Source organism: Aptenodytes patagonicus, chromosome W (genome assembly GCF_965638725.1).
Source record: "Aptenodytes patagonicus chromosome W, bAptPat1.pri.cur, whole genome shotgun sequence".
Taxonomy (NCBI): Eukaryota; Metazoa; Chordata; class Aves; order Sphenisciformes; family Spheniscidae; genus Aptenodytes; species Aptenodytes patagonicus.
In genome coordinates this window covers 46,609,026-46,631,857 of record NC_134981.1, presented here as the reverse complement: position 1 = coordinate 46,631,857, position 22,832 = coordinate 46,609,026, and the positions used below count along the sequence as shown (strand labels likewise).

General features: G+C 44.8%; 1 protein-coding gene across 2 annotated transcripts in view; it reads left to right on the top strand.

The window, feature by feature from the left end:
• The window catches only part of LOC143172094 (creatine kinase S-type, mitochondrial-like), a 62,795-nt gene extending 50,124 nt beyond the window's left edge, over window positions 1-12,671 (top strand). For both annotated transcript variants that reach the window (XM_076361343.1, XM_076361344.1), the window contains exons 7-10: window positions 4,467-4,590; window positions 6,990-7,124; window positions 7,466-7,591; window positions 12,437-12,671. In XM_076361343.1, coding sequence (XP_076217458.1) covers window positions 4,467-4,590; window positions 6,990-7,124; window positions 7,466-7,591; window positions 12,437-12,556 — 505 coding nt within the window. In that variant the 3' untranslated portion in view covers window positions 12,557-12,671. The remainder of the gene's footprint in view (window positions 1-4,466; window positions 4,591-6,989; window positions 7,125-7,465; window positions 7,592-12,436) is intronic.
• Window positions 12,672-22,832: the final 10,161 nt, after the last annotated feature.

The following is a 22,832-nucleotide window of genomic DNA, read 5'->3' as shown; positions in this document are numbered from 1 at the left end:
TCAACTTCCCAGATGTCTGCTGGAAATACAATACAGCGGAGAAGAAACAGTCTAGGAGGTTCCTGGAGTGTGTGGAAGACAACTTCCTGACACAGCTGGTGAGGGAGCCAACTAGGGAAGGCGCCCTGCTGGACCTGTTGTTTGCAAACAGAGGACTTGTGGGTGATGTGATGGCCGTCTTGGGCTTAGCGACTATGAAATGATAGAGTTTTCGATTCTTGGAGAAGTAAGGAGGGGGGTCAGCAGAACTGCTCCCTTGGACTTCCGGAGGGCAGACATTGGTCTGTTTAGGGGCCTGGTTGACAGAGTCCCTTGGGAGGCAGTCCTGAAGGGCAAAGGAGTCCAGGAAGGCTAGACATTCTTCAAGAAGGAAATCTTAAAGGCGCAGGAGCAGGCCATCCCCATGTGCTGAAAGATGAGCCGGCGGGGAAGAAGACTGGCCTGGCTGAACAGAGAGCTTTGGCTGGAACTCAGGAAAGAAAAGAGGATTTATGACCTTTGGAAGAAGGGGCAGGCAACTCAGGAGGACTACAAGGATGTTGTGAGGTTATGCAGGGAGAAAATTAGAAGGGCCAAAGCCCAACTAGAACTTAATTTGGCTACTGCCGTAAAAGACAATTAAAAATGTTTCTATAAATACATTAACAATAAAAGAAGGGCTAAGGAGTGATCAGGCCCAGTCAGCATGGGTTTATGAAAGGCAGGACCTGCTTGACCAACCTGATCTCCTTCTATGACCAGGTGACCTGCTTAGTGGATGAGGGAAAGGCTGTGGATGTTGTTTACCTGGACTTTAGTAAAGCCTTTGACACCGTTTCCCACAGCATTCTCCTGGAGAAGCTGGCGGCTCATGGCTTGGATGGGCGTACTCTTCGCTGGGTAAAAAACTGGCTGGATGGCCGGGCCCAGAGAGTTGTGGTGAATGGAGTTAAATCCATTTGGTGGCCGGTCACAAGTGGTGTTCCCCAGGGCTCAGTTTTGGGGCCAGTTCTGTTCAATATCTTTATCAATGACCTGGACGAGGGGATCGAGTGCACCCTCAGTAAGTTTGCAGACGACACCAAGTTGGGTGGGAGTGTTGATCTGCTCGAGGGTAGGAAGGCTCTGCAGAGGGACCTGGACAGGCTGGATCGATGGGCCGAGGCCAACTGTATGAGATTCAACAAGGCCAAGTGCCGGGTCCTGCACTTGGACCACAACAACCCCATGCAGCGCTACAGGCTTGGGGAAGAGTGGCTGGAAAGCTGCCCAGCAGAGAAGGACCTGGGGGTGTTGGTCGACAGCCGGCTGAACATGAGCCGGCAGTGCGCCCGGGCGGCCAAGAAGGCCAATAGCATCCTGGCTTGTATCAGTATTTCTGATTGTCCTCCTGTGGCCAGCAGGACTAGGGAAGTGATCGTCCCCTTGTATTCGGCCCTGGTGAGGCTGCACCTCGACTACTGTGTTCAGTTTTGGGCCCCGCACTACAGGAAAGACATTGAGGTGCTGGGGCGCAGCCAAAGAAGAGCAACGAGGCTGGTGAAGGGTCTAGAGAACAAGTCTCATGAGGAGCGGCTGAGGGAACTGGGGTTGTTTAGCCTGGAGAACAGGAGGCTGAGGGGAGACCTTATCGCGCTCTACAACTACCTGAAAGGAGGCTGTAGCGAGGTGGGTGTCGGTCTCTTCTCCCAAGTAACAAGCGATAGGACGAGAGGAAACGGCCTCAAGTTGCGGCGGGGGAGGTTTAGATTGGATATTAGGAAAAATGTCTTCACGGAAAGGGTTATCAAGCACTGGAACAGGCTGCCCAGGGAAGTGGTTGAGTCACCATCCCTGGAGGTATTTAGAAGACGTGTAGATGTGGTGCTTAGGGACATGGTTTAGTGGTGGACTTGGCAGTGTTAGGTTAATGGATGACTTGATGATCTTAAGGGTCTTTTCCAACTTAAATGATTCTGTGATTCTCTGATTCTATATAAACAGTCATTAATATCATCAACACAACGTAGCATCATAAGCATGGCTCCTTCTATGGGTTTTTTATATCTGTTTTTCCTATTTCAAGACAAAAATTTGATTTGAGAAAGAGTCAGTGAATCACCATGAAATCAGCAGAGTGAGGTTACAAATACAGCCTAAAACTGGGTTATAGCAACACTATCAGCTAGGAACCATTGGCAATACAGTTGCAAGATATTGCACTGTAAATTCCCCCACACACACTTTTGATACACAGAATGTTATTTTAATTCCCCAAGCTGAAAGTAATCCTTTCTTTCCAAATAAACTGGACAAAGAGTAGATACAGAAACAGTTGAATTTCCTTTTTGTTTTAGGTCTGTTTCTTCTTTTATAACCTTGATATTTTTTGTGCTCAAATAGAATATTTTTAGAGAAAGGGATAATAGCCCCCAGTACAGTGCACACACCCCCTATCACATGATGGAGGCAACTGTGCAGTGCCTAGCATCTGCATCTATCCTGGTATATTTCTAGGGATTAGCAGATGTTATAATTCCGGAAAATTAGGCTAAAAGGGATTCTGAGAAGCCTTCTATCCTATCTCCTTGCCCTAGGCAGGTTCCAGTCTTTCAGAGACGATGTCATAATTTGTACTCTTTTAGACAACAATTTCTTGTAAAAAAAGGGTAGGTTTTCCAAATCTGGCTCACTGAAATATTTTCCAATCACACTAACTCTTTTTTTTTCTTTCTGCCTGATATTTCACATGTAAGACAAGCCAAAATCAGATCTGTTTTATTCAGGAGATCCCTGGATAGTATTTACATTGTTGGTGCTTTTTCTGTTTGGTTGTAGAGACAATGAACAGAATGCCTCAGATTTTTCATTTTCCTAGAACAAATCTCTTCCTCAGATTTAAATAGGCACTGGGGAACTAATCGGAAGATCACTGAAATAAAAAATCCTCACAGATTTCCAACAGGCTTTTGATCAGGTTTCACAGTGCCTGCTCCCTGACAAAGCAGGTTTAACTTATCAGAATAATACTGGATATACTTCTGAACACGATCCAGTATTGCCATAGAACAGATTTTTTTCCTCAGTGTTGTCTCACTCTGCATTCCTTAAAGCAATGGGAAGACTCATTTAATTAAAGGGAGAGCTGAGTCAGGCCAACATCAATCTCTTTGGAAAATCCTACCCTGAATATTTGTACGTGACTGAAAATGAGATAACCTGACCTCTCTGCAACTCTAATGTCAGGCCACAGGATGTCTGCACCTGTTTGGTTTTGCATTGGCAAACTCCAAGTGTGAAAAATGAGTTGCAGTAAAAGACAAGCTGCAAGTTAGGCTCTCAGTGAAGTTTCAAATTTCATGTGTTTCAAACTTGGTAATATTCCATTATTTGTATGAACAAGTCTAATCTTATCAATCACCTTCTACATTCTGTAGAAAGACTGTTGTAAAAGACAGAAAAAATGGAGAAAAGCAAGGAAAAGTGACCTCAGGTTTGACCTAGCACTTTATAAATCTAGTCATGACTGATCTGTCTGAAGCAAGAATAGATAACTTCTCTTTAGGCATTTTTCTCTTGATTGACAAGCCAGCATCTTTAATGCAGTGTCTGGAAGCAACATGTAGCTGTTTTCCTCAGACATATAATTTGACTGATGTGGCAATCCAGTGTTACTAAGTGATATGAAGGGCACTGGGATTTGATTTAGAAGACAATACAATTAAGTAAGGTCATATGGCTGGGCCCCCCAGTTAGTTTTTTTCTAACTGCACAATTTTCTAAGAACAATAAAAATCATCTCCGAGGAGTGAAGATGCAGAATTTGGCTTCTCCCTTTGCCTGTTCCCTTAGCAGCTGTACCTCCCAACTGTGTTCATGTTTGAAGACATGTTCTTCATAGCTCAGCTTCGGGGCAGCATGATGTGATCAGAGAAAAATGCTCTTCTCACTGTGACCTGAGAAACCTGCATAATTCCACTGGCATGGGGGATCAAGCTGTGAAAGTAGCTCATGTCCTTAACTGTGCAGAGCAATGTTATTTTGCAGTGCTTAACCTCTTCACAGTCATAGAATCATAGAATCATAGAATAGTTTGGGTTGGAAGGGACCTCTAAAGGTCATCTAGTCCAACCCCCCTGCCGTGGGCAGGGACATCTGCAACTAGATCAGGTTGCTCAGAGCCCCATCCAACCTGACCTGGAATGTTTCCAGGGATGGGGCATCCACCACCTCTCTGGGCAACCTGTGCCAGTGTTTCACCACCCTCAGCGTAAAAAATTTCTTCCTTATGTCCAATCTAAACCTACCCTCTTTCAGTTTAAAGTCATTCCCCCTTGTCCTGTCGCAACAGGCCCTGCTAAAAAGTCTGCCGCCATCTTTTTTATAAGCCCCCTTTAAGTACTGATAGGCTGAAAGTCCTGAAAGATTGTGATAAAACTAAGGATACTCAGAGTTATTTTTCAGGGCTTATCTTGTGCTTTAAAGCTACTCATTTTTCTCTCAACCAGGCATAACAATGACAAGACATTTCTTATCTGGATTAATGAAGAGGACCACACCAGGGTGATCTCCATGGAAAAGGGTGGCAACATGAAACGGGTGTTTGAAAGATTTTGCCGTGGTTTGAAAGAGGTAGTAGCTCAATGAATTTATTATGCCTGTTTGTTTATTGTTGGGCTGTTGTCAGCACTACTTAGTGTGATTAACACTGAACTGACATCTCCAGAAGCAACAAAATAAAGTAACACCAGTTCAAATAGCAACCCACATTAATGGCAGTTAAAAAAGGAAACAAATTGTTAGCTGAGTTGTAGGGGAAAATAGATAAAATGTCATTTTAGCTTTTATATTACAATCTTCAGCACTGGCTGGCTAAAGAAATATTTCTTCTTTGCCACTTCATGTCTGCAGGCTGTAGGAGTTCATAAATAAAGCATTTTATTTTGGAAGACTAGCTTACTGGTTCTCATCCCTGATTCTGGGAGTGGACTGGATGTTGCTGAGGTTGTACACAGGACATAGGACTCCTGAGCTCACTGCCAACTTTGGGGACATACTGAGTTTTGTGACTAGAATACTAAGGACTGATAGCCAGGGCTCCTGGATTTTATTCTGGTCTAGCTATTCATAAAGAAAAAAAAGCCCTCAGAATGATATGTGGGTTAAAACAGTTTTGTCTAGACAATCCAGGTATGACGGCAAGTTGGCTCTGGGCCCAATGCAGGCCTGCGTACAGAGCAGTACAGGCAAAGAAAAAGTTGCTTTAACAGAGAAAAAAGGATTCCCACAAGCAATACTAGCAAAAAAGGCAGAGCGGGATAGGTGATGTGTCAGAACTCTTATTCTCCACTATTCTTGTCCACATCATTCCTGGATGGATTGCCATGGTACACAATATCCCAGAGGATAAGTTATGTAAGGTTGAAACTGGGTTCAAATTGTCTCCAAGACTATAAGAATACTCAGGCTGCATAAAACAATTATTTCTCCCCATTGGGGTCCTTAACATGCTCAATTCATCTGCACTGTAGAGGAACAGTATTTATATCCATCATACTGCTTTTGTTCCTTGGACCACTTGCTTCATTCCTCTCACTCTGGCAAAACAGCTTTCACTCCAGCTTCTCTGGCTTTCTAGAGACTCCCCTGTCTCAGGGAATCCCCAACTGCTGTAGAGCTCATACAACTGTGCACTCCCATATCACTTCAAAGCCACCAGCACAGGCCCTGGCCTGAAAAAAAAAAACAAGGCAAAGTAGGGAGAGCAGGGAACTATAATCTCTGATTGTGGAAGTGGTCCCTGAAAACCAGAAGAAGGTAAGTTCAGAGCATCTCTAAGAAATTTTGAATATGTAGTGAGTTTGGGAACATGGAAAAACAAAAGCGCCTAATGGATGCTTCTTTGGCATCTGGGTGGTTCACTGGGATCTGGTATGCTTCTCGGGCATACCCATGAGATTGAATAATGTACAGGATTGTGGCGTAAGTGACATAGCTTGTGGATGTTTCCAGGTTTGCCTCTGCTACTGTGCTTAGCTCTTGTTCAACAGAAGTGGACCTATGGACCTTGCCATGATAAGTGATCAGATAGCTTTGGGAACTGTGACCAGAGCAGGTGTCTGAGGCAGGAAATCAGGTCTAGTTTCTTACCAGCAATTTTGGTGTCCTCATACAATATAGAAATGATGTCAGGAGAGTCCATTATTTTGTATCCCTCTGCAGAATGGAATTATTTGCCTATATTGCAGAGGTCTTGTGAACCTGAGCTGGCATATGTATCTGATTCTCTTCTGGCAGTGAATTTACTGAACTGAAATTGTATTAGGATCACAGAAATAAGTTTTGGAAGTGTAGCTGAGTGGGCAGAATAGTGGCTTATTCAAAGGTCAATAGACCTTTGTGATATTTCTGAGGATAATGATTTCAGTCTCCTTTGTAATTGGGTTTTAGAACTACTAATGAAAAGCATTATATAGAAGCTATGTAGTCTTTTTATAGTGGAAGCAGGGCTGTGAAATTTAAGCATTTAGAAATCAAGTGTCCTTCACCTAGCATCATGGAATCACCTTGAAAATTATATAAAACTAGGCTTTGGGTCCTTTTGTTTGCTCCACAGTGTTTGAGATATTTGGGCTTGTGCTTTGCAACCTTGCTCTAAAAGCACCAAGGCTAGAAAATCATTTATATTCTAGGTAAAAGCCATAATTATTATGTAAACATATGGCTTCATGGGCTAAGGCCATGTGATAAAGTGCCAAAGAGCCTTCAAGTTAGTGGTAGTGAGAAAATGATGAAGAAATCCTTGTAATATTCACTGGGGAACTTGGTGCCTGATGAATGCAAAGGTTCACACCAGAGCCAAACCAGACTCTACTTGTGTATATATTTATGCACCTCCATTGGTGAATAGCGAAGTTCATCATCAACATAGATACAAGGTGAAAAGAATTTCAGCTATAAACAAGTGTCAGAAGATGAGACATTTGTATGCAGCTCTTTCTTTTTCCTTTCTCTTTTTTTTGCCTTCATAGGTTGAAAGATTAATTAAAGAACGAGGCTGGGAGTTCATGTGGAATGAACGTCTTGGATACGTTCTGACTTGTCCTTCCAACCTGGGAACTGGTTTACGTGCTGGAGTCCATGTTAAGCTGCCAAAGCTTAGCAAGGTACGTAAGTTGTTTAAAAGGCCAGTGATATAAATCAGGTCTTCATCTGATTTATAAAGGAACAAATAAAAAATGACAGTTTACAGCAATTGGATGTTTGCATGATGTGCAACAACTAGGTCCCAGGCATAATGCATGACTAATTGAGCATACTTTTATTCTGCAAATTATTGTATTTGTTATGGAAATTAATCTACTCAGCAGACAGCCATCAAGACAGGCTATAATCCAAAGACAGAGGAAACTGTGTCTGCCTGTCTTTCTGGAGATGCTATTAAATAATGGATAATAACAATAAGCAAGGCAAAAGGCAATATGCACAAACCTATTTCTTCTGTTAGGATCCCAGGTTTCCAAAAATCCTGGAGAACCTGAGGCTGCAGAAGCGTGGCACTGGTGGAGTGGATACAGCAGCTGTAGCAGATGTGTATGATATCTCCAACCTGGACCGCATGGGTCGATCAGAGGTAACCTGTTTCATTTTTTCCTTGCTTTTAAACTCAGATCTGCACTGATATAAGTAATTTTCCCTCCATTTGGGTTCACTCTGATTTTAGAGTCACTTTTTAGAGCTATGGCAGTTTTTTCTCATGGTGAATTTGATCTAATGGAAAGGCTTACACAATGAAAAATTACTACTGTACATGCAGTGTTTGCCAAATATGACAATGAAAAAAAAAGCAAGTTCCATAAATGTGACTTGTTTACACCATGTGCTGAGGCTTTTTGTTGAAAGTGTGCAGGTACTGGGAACATTTGGCTGTGGTAACAGAATTCCTTTGGGACGATGTTTCTCAGCATCACAGCACGAACTCTTATACCTGAATACCTGCTAGACTACACAGCTATGAGCTAGGTGTCCAGGTTCTCTCTACAGTGCTGGACGTGAGTTAGGTATCTAAGAATGGGGTTCACTGAAGTTGTACACTGGGAACAGAGCTAGGTACTGTACATTGGGCAAGTACCTGCTGTACCCAGTGCAAAACGCTGAGGAAAGAAGCAGAATTTGAGGACTAACCCACACAGGGAATCAGGCACTGAAATCAAGACTTTCACACCAAAATAATGGAGGAGGATGAGTTGGTGCCATCTTACCATGTCCAATGTCACACTAAGCACAGGATGCAAGAGAACTGGGTTTAAATCAGTCCTCTGCATTCTGCAGAGCAGAGATTTGAATTGTCATGTCTGAGCCCTCCCTGTTGGGCTGTAGGCTAAGACGCTTCTTTTGAAGCTATTTCAGTTTGAATGCATATTCGCTGAGCCAGAAAGAGAGTGGAAATGACCCTACAGTCTGGTAGTGTCCCCTTAGTGTTGGGTGACAGATGGTGAAGTTGCTCTCCTGGAAGACTCAGGTCCCAGACCTCTTTCCAGTATAATATTTAAGTATTTTATAAAGCAGAACAGCTCCAAAGAGCAAATCTACAGGTGAATGGGGAAAAAAACAGCAGTGTGAAATAGTTGTAGCCCACTTCCATTAGCTCTACCTGAGCCAAATCCTTACTCCAAGTCATATGCTAAATCCTGTAGCACAGCTATACAGCTTCCCTTTCCTCACTGAGATCAGGGCTGTATTCATCCTTGGACATGTCAAGAACAACTGAGATAAAAATTAAACTTGCAAGACCCTGTAAGCCCAGTGATTCGAGCACTTTTCTAGTAGATAGGAAATATAGGTTCAAATCTTCTGTCAAACATGTCTTTCACTTCCCACGTGAGTGCTCTAACCTCTCAGTTATGGTCAATTGGTCAGGCCCTAGTGGGATAGATGTCTCCTGAGGACTCTTACACCACTGGACTCTACTAACAACACAAAACAGGGTTTGGTCTCAGATGCCAACCTGCTTGTATAGGTCAGGATTTGAAAGGCTGCCTGCCTGCATAGCAGCAAAATTTTAATTACCTTGGGGACTGCTGCAAGTTAAAACTCTATTGCAAAATAGAGTGTATTGTCAAGGTATATTTATACAGACCAGCATAGCACTGAGAGGCTTTAGCAGCTTAGGTATGTATGCAGTTTCATCCTATTACTGCAGCACAGCACCTGAGTTCAGACTGATTCTTGCCAGGATTTCATAACACAAATAGAACCCTGGGTTAATGCACTTAGACTGCAACTAGATTAAAACTGGTTCACATCCATCCAGTTGGATTCCCTTTTTTGCTCACCTTGCATTTTCTGCCTATAGGACAGAGCAAATTCAGGTCTTTTGTCCTTTCTTATTTGGACATCCTCTTAAATGTCTTCATAGCCAAGGTGTATTTGGACAGGGGTTTGGAGAATTTAAATTTTGGATTTTGATGCTTATGCTGGCAAGTAGGTAGCTAACTTCCTTTGTATCTAGCCCTAAATATATAGGCATTTATTAATATCTGAAACATCACCATGTGTGCTTTATACTAAAATAACACTAATAATATAAAAAGGATTACATGGCATGATTAATTAATGAGTTCTACTGACAGATGACTTGAACCTATAAATTTTGCTTATATGAAGACCTCCACTGAAGACAGTGGTGCCTCATATAGTGAGGATTCAAAGAATTAAGCCATTAGATAAGATATAATCCCTACCTTGTAGTTTTTAAATTCTAAATAGGACAAGATAAACTCAAAGGGATAGAAATGTTTATTATTGTATTTATTTTTTCCATATATAATAAAATAAATTCCATTATGTGATAAATGTGTTTACAGAACTGAACTGTATTCCTAAAGGCGCAGGATAAAATTGTTTGCATTTTTCCTTTGTTTCAGTTACTGGTCAATGCAAACTTAATATGAAATTATTTTTGTTTGAGGGTGTTACAATAATGTTACAATAATGACTATTCCTGAAGCTGCAGCTGGAAACACGGCTCTTGGGGGATTCCTTCCAGTATTTGCCAGGAGAGGAGCATATGCCTTCCTGGTGACAGTGGAATGTCAGCAAGCAGAGCAAGGGCCAGTTTGTGCTCTAGGGCCATTGAGAGGTGTGCTGGCAATCTGGAAAGACTGGTACAGAAAATGAGAGGGGTTAAATGCCAAACAGGGCCTATGGTTTAGGTTCAGTGAGCACAGGGCAGCATAATAAAAATGCAGAAGGGCAAAAAAGATGCAGTAGTAAGAAATTGTGAAGGAATGCTGAGGGAGAAACTTCTGTATCAGAACCCTGGGATTCACAGATATGCTGCAACTCCTTTACAAGAGGTAGATTAGGTAGGTGCATATGTGGAGCCCAAACAAAGACTGTAGTAAACTGGAAAAGGAATATAAAGACATTCCATGTAGTCAGGTATTTGATACAGGCAAGACCATGCAGCTGAATGTGTCACAGTGTCAAGTTCTTTAGAAAGTTCGAAAAGTCACTTTGTTTTTGTTCTGGCTGATAATATTTATAATCCTCAAACCCCCAAAAGAGAAGTTTTGTCTGCTGAAGAAGTGTCAGAGTCTTTAGTTGTACTTATGCATGATTGATGGTACCTTTGTTCACTCTTTTTTTGCCTATGATCTTCAGATGGTTAATATTAATTGCCAGAGAGTCAGGATGACATTTTTCTGGTTGTTATAATTTTGATTTAAGCCTGGGGAGAGAAAGGAACAAGGCAGGCCTGCTTTTGCTTAAATTCTTTTGTATATGTAGCATTCTGAGGGTTCCTGTACAGGGGGCTATTTTGGTTTTTTAACCATAAACTGAACAGATTACTGACCCTTTTCTTTTTGGCTTCCTTGTCTTTTTGTAGTAAATGCTTACATATTCTATATCTAATCTCAAATATTCATGGGTTTTAATTGTTATGCCTAAGGATGCACAGTCTTCAGTAAGCCTGCTCAGCTGACCATATCCCTGTATTACTTTCATGAGGCTATGTTGCCTGTGGCTCTGATTCTTCAAGATATTTAAACAAGTGCTTAAATGTGTTGCTAGATCAACTCACATATTTAAAGGTTTATATTTTGGCAAGTGTTTAAATGCCTGGATGAACTGAGGCCTTTAAAGGTTAGCCCATGGTTGCCTATTTTATTAGTTACTTTACATAGTGAGCAAACAATGCTCTTTAATATTTCTGTATCAAAATGAAAATCTGAAAAACATGGTTCAGGTGAAGTAGGATTATTAGACACACTATCACGCTAGCAAAAGAATTTTCCCTCTTGTTAATTTTGATGGTCCCTGTTAAGAAAACATTGTTTTCTCATAGGAGAACATAATTTTTGCTTTTTCAGAAACACACAAATAACTATATGGCTTTAAACTTAAATAGCACAAAACTACACTAGTATCTTAATATCATAGAATAAGTTTTAGTTTCTACAGTTGATGATGTACAGAACACGTAAGAATGGATTATCCTCTGCGATTCACTGGTGTCCATTTGGATGCAGTGCATTCTTTCTTCTACAGTACTGACTGTATATTGAATAAAGCTGTTGTGTTTCACAGAATATAGGAAAACAACAATCTAAAACATCAAGAAGTAAGCACATATGTACAGATGCTTTAGGCATGCTAAACAGTAAGGGAGGGCTCTGCATGATTCTTCAAATCATTTTAGTACTACTCATATCTCTCATTCCTATTCATCAAGAAAATACAACTCCCCTCCTTTCTCCAGAAGAAAGACAAAGACAAAACATAGTCTCTGCAGTCATTTGCCAAATGTCAGACCAATGTTCAATAGCTTTTAAGCCCAAAGGCATTTGGATAAAGGCATTAATCCAAACCTCACAAGATACTGTTGGCAAAATACCAGAGTCTCTTTACTTACACTGGCATTTGTTGCTTCAGAGAACTGCCTGGTGATTCTGAACATCCATGGCACCGCCTTTTCAGTTTCTTTGTCCTAATATGTGAATGCTGAGAACGCAGCAGATAGGAACCCATGGCTGTGCCAGGCTGTAATTCTCAGCAAATGTCTGGGGAGGATCTTGTACCCTCAGAGTTGTCACATTTGAAATAGGTCTCTCAACTCATGCCTAAACATTTTGTTTAAGCACTTCTGTTTGTTTATATAGGGATATGTGTAGGAGCAGAATTTGGTGGAAATACCTTTAGGGGCCTATTTGAAAATTTCTATTGTCAGAAGGCCAAACTCAGCACGAACAGGAGAAGGGGTAGGGAGAAGGGAATTACTATGGGCTTCCACTGGACCAGTGCATGACCCATACTCCCTGTGCCACAGCATATGTGATCTCTATGCCAAGGTCTCTATGGCCATCCTTGGGTCTGGCTTTACTTGCTGTCTTTGCCATACAAACCATTTTTTTCCTTCCTCTATTAACAGCATTACCTAAATCTTTTATTATTATTGTTTTTCTTGTTGTTGTAGGTAGAACTAGTTCAGATTGTCATTGATGGAGTCAACTATCTAGTTGACTGTGAGAAGAAACTGGAAAGAGGTCAAGACATTAAAGTACCACCACCGTTACCTCAGTTTGGCAGGAAGTGATCTTGCAGCTGATGACTGTTAATGATGGTAAATATGGCTGCCATTTTGACAGAAAGGCGCCTCTGTATGTCTCTGTATAAATACCTTGTGTAATAAAACACTGCCTGATACCTAATGTCTCTCTAGATGCCTGGTTGCACTGACAGAATCTAGTCTTAGTGCAGCTTTAGTAGGACAACCACTTTGTGGGGACTGCTTCCCTTTTCCCTTTGTCATCTCATCAAGCTTTACCCAGGCTTTGAACCTTTCTTTCTTGGCTGGTCATAAGGAAAGTATTACTTGAATAATGCAAAAAGCACAAATCCTTAATTCTAGCCTGTATGTACACTTATGGCCATATTTACGCAGTCTTCTATGAGCACCTGATTTTTATTTACAGAAGCACTTCTCTCAAGTGACTTTCCAGACAGCCAAAATCTGTCAGTCTGAAGGGCAGGTGCTGCAAAGTGCTCATTACTTTTTCAGCATTCAACACCATGGTAAGTTCAATAGTTAACTAGAGTAGGCAGCTGCAAATGGCTTCAGTCTCTGAAGTCCACCACTTGACCTGTCATCTGGAACTCATTGGTGTCTCTGTATGGGAGCTGTCTCTTCTCTGTCCAGGACTGGTTTGCAAACTTCTTTACTATGTCATCCCAAACCTCAGACTTTCTTAGCCCTGGAGAGTTCACCAGGTCACTTCTCAGGTGTTTTCCTCAGGCACCACCTCTGGCCTGTTGCCTTAGGCTGCAGCAAGCTGGACCAAAAATCAGCAGTAACAAATATGTTTGCTGATATTCTGTATCCAACAGAAACCTGCCCAGCATGGCCTATTCCAGTCTTTTCCTGCAGCTTTCAGGTCCCAGGTAATGGGGACCAGGCTCCAGCACTAGTCATCCAAGTGTCTAGGATGTATTGCCACCCTGAGTAAAATCTTCTCAGTGCTCACCGCTATTCCATGTGTTGAGCAGCTTGGAAAAATAGCAGACAGTTACGGTCCCTTTGCTTCTCTTTTGCATATTGAAACATATTCAGTGTTTCACAGTAACCTTTCAAAACACCAGTTTTTCTCCAAAGAAAAAAAACAAAACAGGCTCTGGTGAATGTGCTGTCTGTGTTGCTGTTGAGCTGGGAGTAGTATCTGTAAGGGTATGTAAAAGAAGAGAGTATCTGCTCATGTATTGGGTTTGCGTGGCAAGGTTTTGTTAGTGGGGGGGGGTACAGGGGTGGCTTCTGTGAGAAGATCCCAGAAGCTGCCCCCATGTTGCACAGAGCCAGTTCTAGCCAGCTCCAAGACGGACCCGCTGCTGGCCAAGGCTGAGCCAATCAGCGATGGTGGTAGCACCTCTGTGATAACGTATTTAAGAAGGGGGAAAAACTGCTGCACAACAGCAGCCGGAAGAGAGGAGTGAGAGAATATGTGAGAGAAACAACTCTGCAGACACCAAGGTCGGGGAAGGAGGGGGAGGAGGTGCTCCAGGCACCGGAGCAGAGATTCCCCTGCAGCCCGTGGTAAAGACCATGGTGAGGCAGGCTGTCCCCCTGCAGCCCATAGAGGTCCACAGTGGAGCAGATATCCACCTGCAGCCCATGGAGGACCCCACACCGGAGCAGGTGGATGTGTCCTGAAGCAAGCTGTGACCCCGTGGAGAGCCCGTGCTGGAACAGGCTCCTGGCAGGACCTGTGACCCCATGGAGAGAGAGGAGCCCACGCTGGAGCAGGTCTTCTGGCAGGACCTGTGACCCCACAGGGGACCCACGCTGGAGCAGTCTATTCCTGAAGGACTGCACCCCGTGGAAAGGACCCATGCTGGAACAGTTCATGAAGAACTGCAGCCTGGGGGAAGACTCACATTGGAGAAGTTTGTGGAGGACTGTCTCCCGTGGGAGGGACCCCACGCTGGAGCAGGGGAAGAGTGTGAGGAGCAAGAAGCAGCAGAGACAACGTGTGATGAACTGATCACAACCCCCATTCCATGTCCCCCTGAGCCACTTGGGGGGAGGAGGTAGAGAAATCCAGAGTGAAGTTAAGCCCAGGAAGAAGGGAGGGGTGGGGGGAAAGTGTTTTAAGATTTGTTTCTATTTCTCATTATCCTACTCTGACCTTTGATTGGCAATAAATTTAAATTAATTTCCCTGAGTTGAGTCTGTTTTGCCCATGACGGTAATTGCTGAGTGATCTCCCTGTCCTTATCTCGACCCACGAGCCTTTTGTCATTTTTTTTTTTCTCCCCCTGTCCATTTGAGGAGGGGGAGTGATAGAGCGGCTTGGTAGGCACCTGGCATCCAGCCAAGGTCAACCCACCATAGCTCCCTTAAGGGCATCTGGTAAAGGACTTTTTCAATGCGAAAGGGGATAAAAAGAAAGGAGGGAAGCAAGGAACAAAACATAGAGATACAAACTTGACCAACAGATGATAAAGGAGGCAGTAGCAAGAACCAAACCTGGTCAGTCACACTAATAGATAAGGGTATGTGGAAGGTGAGAACATTTATTTCAGTAAGATTATCTGATCAAGGACCTTGTCAAAATGGGATAACAAAAAGGGGGAGGCAATAAACAAAACATCCAGAGGCACAGACGTGACAAACAAACAATAACAGAGACAATGGCCAGAAGTCACACTAATTGAGGGGCTATCAAGAAACTGCAGGCAAATGGGGACTTTGCAACTGATAAGGATGCAAACCTGAGGGTCCAGGATATTGCAGGGGATGGGGGAAGGGGTGGGAAGGTGGAACTATATAAAATGATGAAGGAATGTGCAGGGGAACGGGATCAGGGAGGAACAAAGGGGGGATCAGATAGAAAGGGGTATAAAAGGGGCCAGTTGTGTGCAAAACGTCTGCTTGTCTGACCCAGCCCTGCGCCTGATCACCGCAGTCTGTCCTATCTTCTCATTAAATCTTCTCTTGACTATCTGTGTAATCTCACTCTCTGTCCCATGTGTGAGTGCTGTAAGAACTAAGTGCCAGCTAGTGGCGAGACCTGTGTGGGTGGATATGGGGCCAGCAACTGGAGTCAGATTGGGGGTGTAGGTGCCCCGGGCCTGTGGTGCCATTAACTGGAATGAGTGGGGGTCTCAGTTCCAGTCACTGAGGCAGGACCAGTGTGTGTCCTGGGTGCAGCTACTGGGGGGACCGGTGTGAGTGAGGAGAGTGAGGGGCTCAGCATGTGTGGCTGGAGTGGGACCACAGGTTACAGCCTGTGTGCCTGGTGCTGGCTGCTGGGGCGGGGGTGGGGTGAGTGCTTTTATTTTCCCCAAACCAGGTGTGCATGGGTGTGTGCATTTCTAATTCACTAGCAAGCTTCAAGCTGGACTAGCTGGCAAGTAGGAGGCCCCAGGTCTGGGCCGAGGTATCAGGCGGGCAGAGGGTCTGTGCTGATATTCAGGGGGATCTGTGAGTGTGGAGTGCCTGCGAGACAACTGTGTGAATGCATGTGTCTGTTTGCTAGCAAGCACCAAACTGGACTAGCCAGTGAGTAGGAGACCCATGGAGCAGGTAAGAGGGCTCAGGATCTGGGCAGGGGTATCAGACGGACAGAGGGGCCATGCTGGTACTTGAGGGTTGTGCATGTGTTTGTAAATCTAGAGAGTAGGGGCGTGTGTGCTTTCACTAGTGAACTTCAATCCTTACCAGCCCAAGAGGAGGAAGGGGACTTGGCTGTCTATGTTTAGGTTTTATGTGAGTTCTATATGTAGGTGCTGTTGAATGCAGTGCCTTGTCCATGGCAGGCTGTGCAGCCGGCTGTGTCAGTGTCCTCTGTGTGTTTGTATGTCTCTGTGTGTGTGTGTCTCTGGGATACGTGCTCAGCTTCGCTATTGGTTGAACCTGCAAACAGGAAAGCAGCAGCTACATCCATCAGCCCGGGATGGAGGCCCCCGGGTGCACCGTGCTGGGCTCCAGCATCTGGGCAGGAGGAATTTCTTGGCCCAGAGCTGCTGGAGGCAGCAGCCACTTAAAACATCTCAACAGTATCAGCAGAACACGTTTCACATCTACAAGGGCAGACAAAGGACACTACCAAGGTGCCCATTGCTACTGTAGGTACGGATATGTCTAGGGCATGCAGTCCAATAATCCCCAAACTAGTACTTGGAGCTCATTCCCACACCTCATGCAATGTAACTTCATCACTATAGCCATGCACCAGGACTGAGTAGCTGGGCTAAGCAGACCACGTGCAGCCCTGAGCTAATGTGTTCATACTGCTTTCGGAACCTCAGCTTAGTGTGCACGGCTACGCACATATTTATTCAGAGATCTCTAACATGGCAGGGTTTCACTGTGTATATATACCTGAAGTGCCATATACAGCATTCAGACATGCTTTTGTCCATTAAAAATCCTACTCTCCCCTATCCCTGGGTTCTTCCATCATTAATTTGAACTAAAACATACCAAGTTGTCCACAGTTCTCTAGCAGTCATGGTGACATTTTGCCCTTAGGGGTGAATGTCAGATCATGCCAGAGAAATGGTCTTATTACTAAGTCTTTTGAAAAACATCTCCCATTTCTAGTCAGCTCCTGAGAAAGCTAGGGTCAAATGGCGTTAGTAATGCTAACCATATTACCAGGGGCCGTTTGCTCACTCCCCCCGCCCCACAGTGGGATGGGGGAAAGAAAAGGAAAAAAAAAAAAAAAGTAAAATTCATCAGTTGAGATAAAGACAGTTTAATAGGACAGAAAAGGAAAGGAAAATAATAATAATAATAAAAATGATAAAAGAATATACAAAATAAGTGATGTACAATGCAATCGCTTACCACCTGCTGACCGAGGCCCAGCCAGTCCCCGAGCAGCAGTCACCCCTCCCCCAGACAGCTTTCCCCAGTTTATATATTGAGTATGACGCCACATGGTATGTAATAGCCCTTTGGCCAGTTTGGGTCAGCTGTCCTGGCTGTGCCCCCTCACAGCTTCTTGTGCACCTCCAGCCTTCTCACTGGCAGGGCAGTGTGAGAAGCTGAACAGTCCTTGACTAGTGTAAGCACTACTTAGCGACAACTCAAACATCGGTGTGTTATCAACATTATTCTCATCTTAAATCCAAAACACAGCACTATGCTAGGTACTAGGAAGAAAATTAACTCTATCCCAGCCGAAACCAGGACACTCTAGTAATGGAAGAAGATAACTGGTGGCTTCCTGAGAGAGAGAAATTGCATCATGCTGTTTAGAAAGTCATCCAGAATGTGCTTTTTTTTTTTATGAAGCAATTTACTCACAACATTTGGTGCTGGTTCTATTACAGGTTTCAAGCATTTAAGATTAAGAAAGAAATTGTGATTATGGCAATTCAGTGAAAATAGAAAGGAAGTTTCACATGGACAATAACAAAGCCTTAGCAGGGGCTTAAAGAAAGCATTTAATGTTTCAGTCCAACTGTTTAAGCTTCATTTTTCCACCATAAGTGCTCTCTGTCATTTATTTGGCAAAAGAATGTTTACTGAAAGTTATTAACCAATGGAAAAAACTAAAGATGGAACTGGCATATTTACCATCATCGAAAATCCTTAGTGATTTATTGTCGTGGTTTAACCTCAGTCGGCAACTGAGCACCACGCAGCCACTCGCTCACTCCCCCCTGCCCCAGTGGGATGGGGGAGAGAATTGGAAGAGCACAAGTGAGAAAAACTCGTGGGTTGAGATAAAAACAGTTTAATAATTGAAATAAAATAATAATAAAAATATAATAATAATAATACACAAAGCAAGTGATGCACAGTGCAATTGCTCACCACCTGCCGACCGATGCCCAGCCAGTCCCCGAGCAGCGGCCCCCCCGGCCAGCTTTCCCCAGTTTATGTACTGAGCATGACGTCACATGGTATGGAATATCCCTTTGGCCAGTTTGGCTGTGCCCCCTCCCAGCTTCTTGGGCACCTCCAGCCTTCTCAGTCGGTAGAGCATGGGAAGCTGAAAAGTCCTTGGCTAGTGTAAGCACTACTTAGCAACAACTAAAACATCGGTGCGTTATCAACTTTGTTCTCATCCTAAATCCAAAACACTGTACCAGCTACTAGGAAGGAAATTAACTCTGTCCCTGCCAAATCCTGGGCAATATCCACCCCTTATTCTATACCATCTGCGTCATGCTTGTCTCATATTTTCCAGTACATTTTCATTAATCACCACCCCCTTTTTTTTTTAATATATATATATATACACACACAGATATAATTCCCTTAGTCTATGTGCCATCCCTCTAAAATGTTCAGTGAGTTCATTTAGTCCATGACTTCGGGCTCCATCTGTCGTAATAATCTTCCAGGGCAGGAAAGATGGAGGTGGTATGTGGGGTTGGATTGTTTCATGTTGAAGTCAGTTCTGGTACCATCATCACTGTGCTTTGCTTGGTTTCATTGAAGTTATTCTTCATTAGTCTGGGTGATTCTTACTGTAATATCATTAGTATGGCATATAATATTATGTAGCAAATAACAGCACATAATTCAGATCATTGGCTATTCTCACCCAAAATCCAATCCCCTTGAGGTACACATCGGACTTCCCCATCCTTCCGCATTATCCACCAAGCGCACCCAGGTCCTTGAGCAAAAGCAATCCCATGGATGGGTTTGCCTTTGCCCGAGGCAGGAATAACCCAAACTGTTTTCCCCAACATATTTTTTATGTGCACTACAGGGACTTTATTCCCATCTACAGTACATAAAAGTTCTGACTGGGCAGGGCCTGCTCGATTGGCAGATCCCCTCGTGTTGATTAACCAGGTGGCCTTTGCTAAATGTGTCCCCCAATGTTTGAATGTCCCGCCACCCATTGCTCTCAGTGTAGTCTTTAACAGTCCATTGTATCGTTCATTTTTTCCCGGAGGCTGGTGCATGACAGGGGATGTGATATACCCACTCAATGCTGTGCTCTTTGGCCCAGGTGTCTATGAGGTTGTTTCGGAAATGAGTCCCGTTGTCTGACTCAATTCTTTCTGGGGTGCCATGTCGCCATAGGACTTGCTTTTCAAGGCCCAGGATAGTGTTCCGGGCAGTGGAATGGGGCATGGGATATGTTTCCAGCCATCCGGTGGTTGCCTCCACCCACCGCTTGCCTTGGCGGGTTTGTGGGAGTGTGATATAATCGATCTGCCAGGCCTCCCCATATTTATATTTCAGCCATCGTCCTCCATACCAGAGAGGCTTTAACCGCTTGGCTTGCTTGATCGCAGCGCATGTTTCGCATTCATGGGTAACCTGCGCAATAGTGTCCATGGTCAAGTCCACCCCTCGATCACGAGCCCATCTGTATGTTGCATCTCTTCCTTGGTGGCCTGAGGTGTCATGGGCCCACCGAGCTATAACTAACTCACCTTTATGTTGCCAGTCCAGATCCCCCTGAGCCACTTCAATCTTAGCAGCCTGATCCACCTGCTGGTTGTTTTGATGTTCTTCAGTGGCCCGACTCTTGGGTACGTGAGCATCTACGTGACAGACTTTTACAACCAGGTTCTCCACCCGGGCAGCAACATCTTGCCACAATGTGGCAGCCCAGATGGGTTTGCCTCTGCGCTGCCAATTGCTCTGCTTCCATTGCTGCAACCACCCCCACGGGGCATTTGCCACCATCCAGGAGTCAGTATAGAGATAGAGCACTGGCTACTTTTCTCGGTCAGCAATGCCTAAAGCCAGCTGGATGGCCTTTACTTCTGCAAATTGGCTCGATTCACCTTCTCCTGCAGCAGTTTCTACAACTTGTTGCATAGGACTCCATACAGCAGCTTTCCACCTCCGATGCTTTCCCACAAGGCGACAGGACCCATCAGTGAACAGGGCATATTGCTTCTCATTTTCTGATAGTTCATTATACATCGGGGCCTCCTCAGCACGCGTCACCTCCTCCTCTGGCGATATTCCAAAATCTTTGCCCTCTGGCCAATCCATGATCACTTCCAGGATTCCTGGGCGACTGAGGTTTCCTATTCGAGCCCGTTGTGCGATCAGTGCGACCCACTTACTCCACGTAGCATCAGTTGCATGATGTGTACAGGGGACCCTCCCTCTGAACATCCAGCCCAGCACCGGCAGTCGGGGTGCCAGGAGGAGCTGTGCTTCAGTGCTGATCACTTCCGAAGCAGCTCGAACCCCTTCATATGCTGCCAACATCTCTCTTTCAGTTGGAGTATAGCGGGCCTCGGACCCTCTGTATCCCCGACTCCAAAACGCTAGGGGTCGACCTCGAGTCTCCCCTGGTGCTTTCTGCCAGAGGCTCCAGGTAGGGCCGTTCTCCCCGGCGGCGGTGTAGAACACATTTTTACATCTTGTCCTGCCTGGACTGGCCCCAGGGCTACTGCGTGAACTGTCTCCTCCTTAATTTGTTCAAAAGCTTGTTGTTGCTCAGGGCCCCATTTGAAATCGTTCTTCTTCCGGGTCACTTGATAGAGAGGGTTTCCGATCAGACTGTAATTTGGAATATGCATTCTCCAAAAACCCACGACGCCTAAGAAAGCTTGTGTTTCCTTTTTGCTGGTTGGTGGAGACATGGCTGTTATTTTGTTGATCACATCCATTGGGATCTGACGACGTCCATCTTGCCATTTTATTCCTAAAAATTGGATCTCCTGTGCAGGTCCCTTGACCTTACTTTGTTTTATGGCAAAACCAGCCTTCAGCAGGATTTGGACTATTTCCTTCCCTTTTTCAAAAACTTCTCCTGCTGTGTTGCCCCACACGATGATGTCGTCAATGCATTGCAGATGTTCTGGAGCCTCACCCTGTTCCAGCGCAGTCTGGATCAGTCCATGGCAAATGGTGGGGCTGTGTTTCCACCCCTGGGGCAGTCGGTTCCAGGTGTACTGGACGCCCCTCCAAGTGAAAGCAAACTGTGGCCTGCAGTCCGCTGCCAAAGGGATTGAGAAAAACACATTAGCGATATCAGTTGTGGCATACCACTTGGCTGCCTTTGACTCCAGTTCGTATTGAAGTTCTAGCATGTCCGGCACAGCAGCACTCAGCGGCGGCATGACTTCATTCAGGCCACGATAGTCTACTGTCAGTCTCCACTCTCCATTAGACTTCCGCACTGGCCATATGGGACTGTTAAAGGGTGAGCGAGTCTTGCTGATCACTCCTTGGCTCTCCAGTCGACGAATCAGCTCATGAATGGGAATCAAGGAGTCTCGGTTGGTGCGATATTGTCGCCGGTGCACTGTGGTGGTGGCGATTGGCACCTGTTGGTCTTCGACCTTCAGCAACCCCACAACAGAGGGGTCCTCCGAGAGACCAGGCAAGGTGGACAGCTGTTTAATTTCTTCCATCTCCAAGGCAGCTATACCAAAAGCCCACCGGTACCCTTTTGGGTCCTTGAAATACCCTCTCCTGAGGTAGTCTATGCCAAGGATGCACGGAGCCTCTGGGCCAGTCACAATGGGGTGCTTCTGCCACCCATTCCCAGTTAGACTCACTTCGGCTTCCAATACAGTTAGCTGTTGGGATCCCCCCGTCACCCCAGAAATACAGATGGGTTCTGCCCCTATATAGCTTGATGGCATTAGGGCACACTGTGCACCGGCGTCCACTAGAGCCTTATACTCCTGTGGGTCTGATGTGCCAGACCATCGAATCCACACAGTCCAGTAAACCCGGTTGTCCCTTTCCTCCCCCTGGCTGGAGGCAGGGCCCCTCTAGTCCTCATCACAGTACTCATTTCTCATTTCTTGTACGTACGAGTCAGAAGTTTCTTCGTTAAGATCAGGAGTAAGATCGGCCCTTCTACTCTCTCTAGGGAACTGCCCGCTGGAAACTGGAGCAGCAATTTTCCTGGAAGAACCTCTTTCTGTGATTGTTTTCCCTTGCAACTCACGTACCCGTGCCCCTAGGGCTGAGGTAGGTTTCCCATCCCACTTCCTCATGTCCTCTCCGTGGTCACGCAGATAAAACCATAGGGTGCCCCGTGGTGTGTACCCTTTATATTCTCTCTCTTGAGCAAAAGAACGCTGACTCCTAATAGCCGAGATACTGGTCCGTACAGGTGAGGAGTAGGACCTATCCTCTCTGAGTTGCTGGATCTCCCGGGACAGTTTCTCCACAGCCGAGACGAGGGAGGAAGAGTGACTTTCCTCGTATTGCCGGAGTTGACCAGCCAATTCATCCACTGTTTGTTCCTCTCCGTCTTTCCAGGTCATCACTGCCAATGAGTTGGCATATGACGATGGTGAGCTCCTTATAATCTTCCGCCACATTGGTCGTGTGCACTTGACTTCATCTGGATCTTTGGATAGTTGTTCATTTCTCAGGTCACCATAAATCACCTCCAGCACAGCTAATACCCTCAGGAACTGGA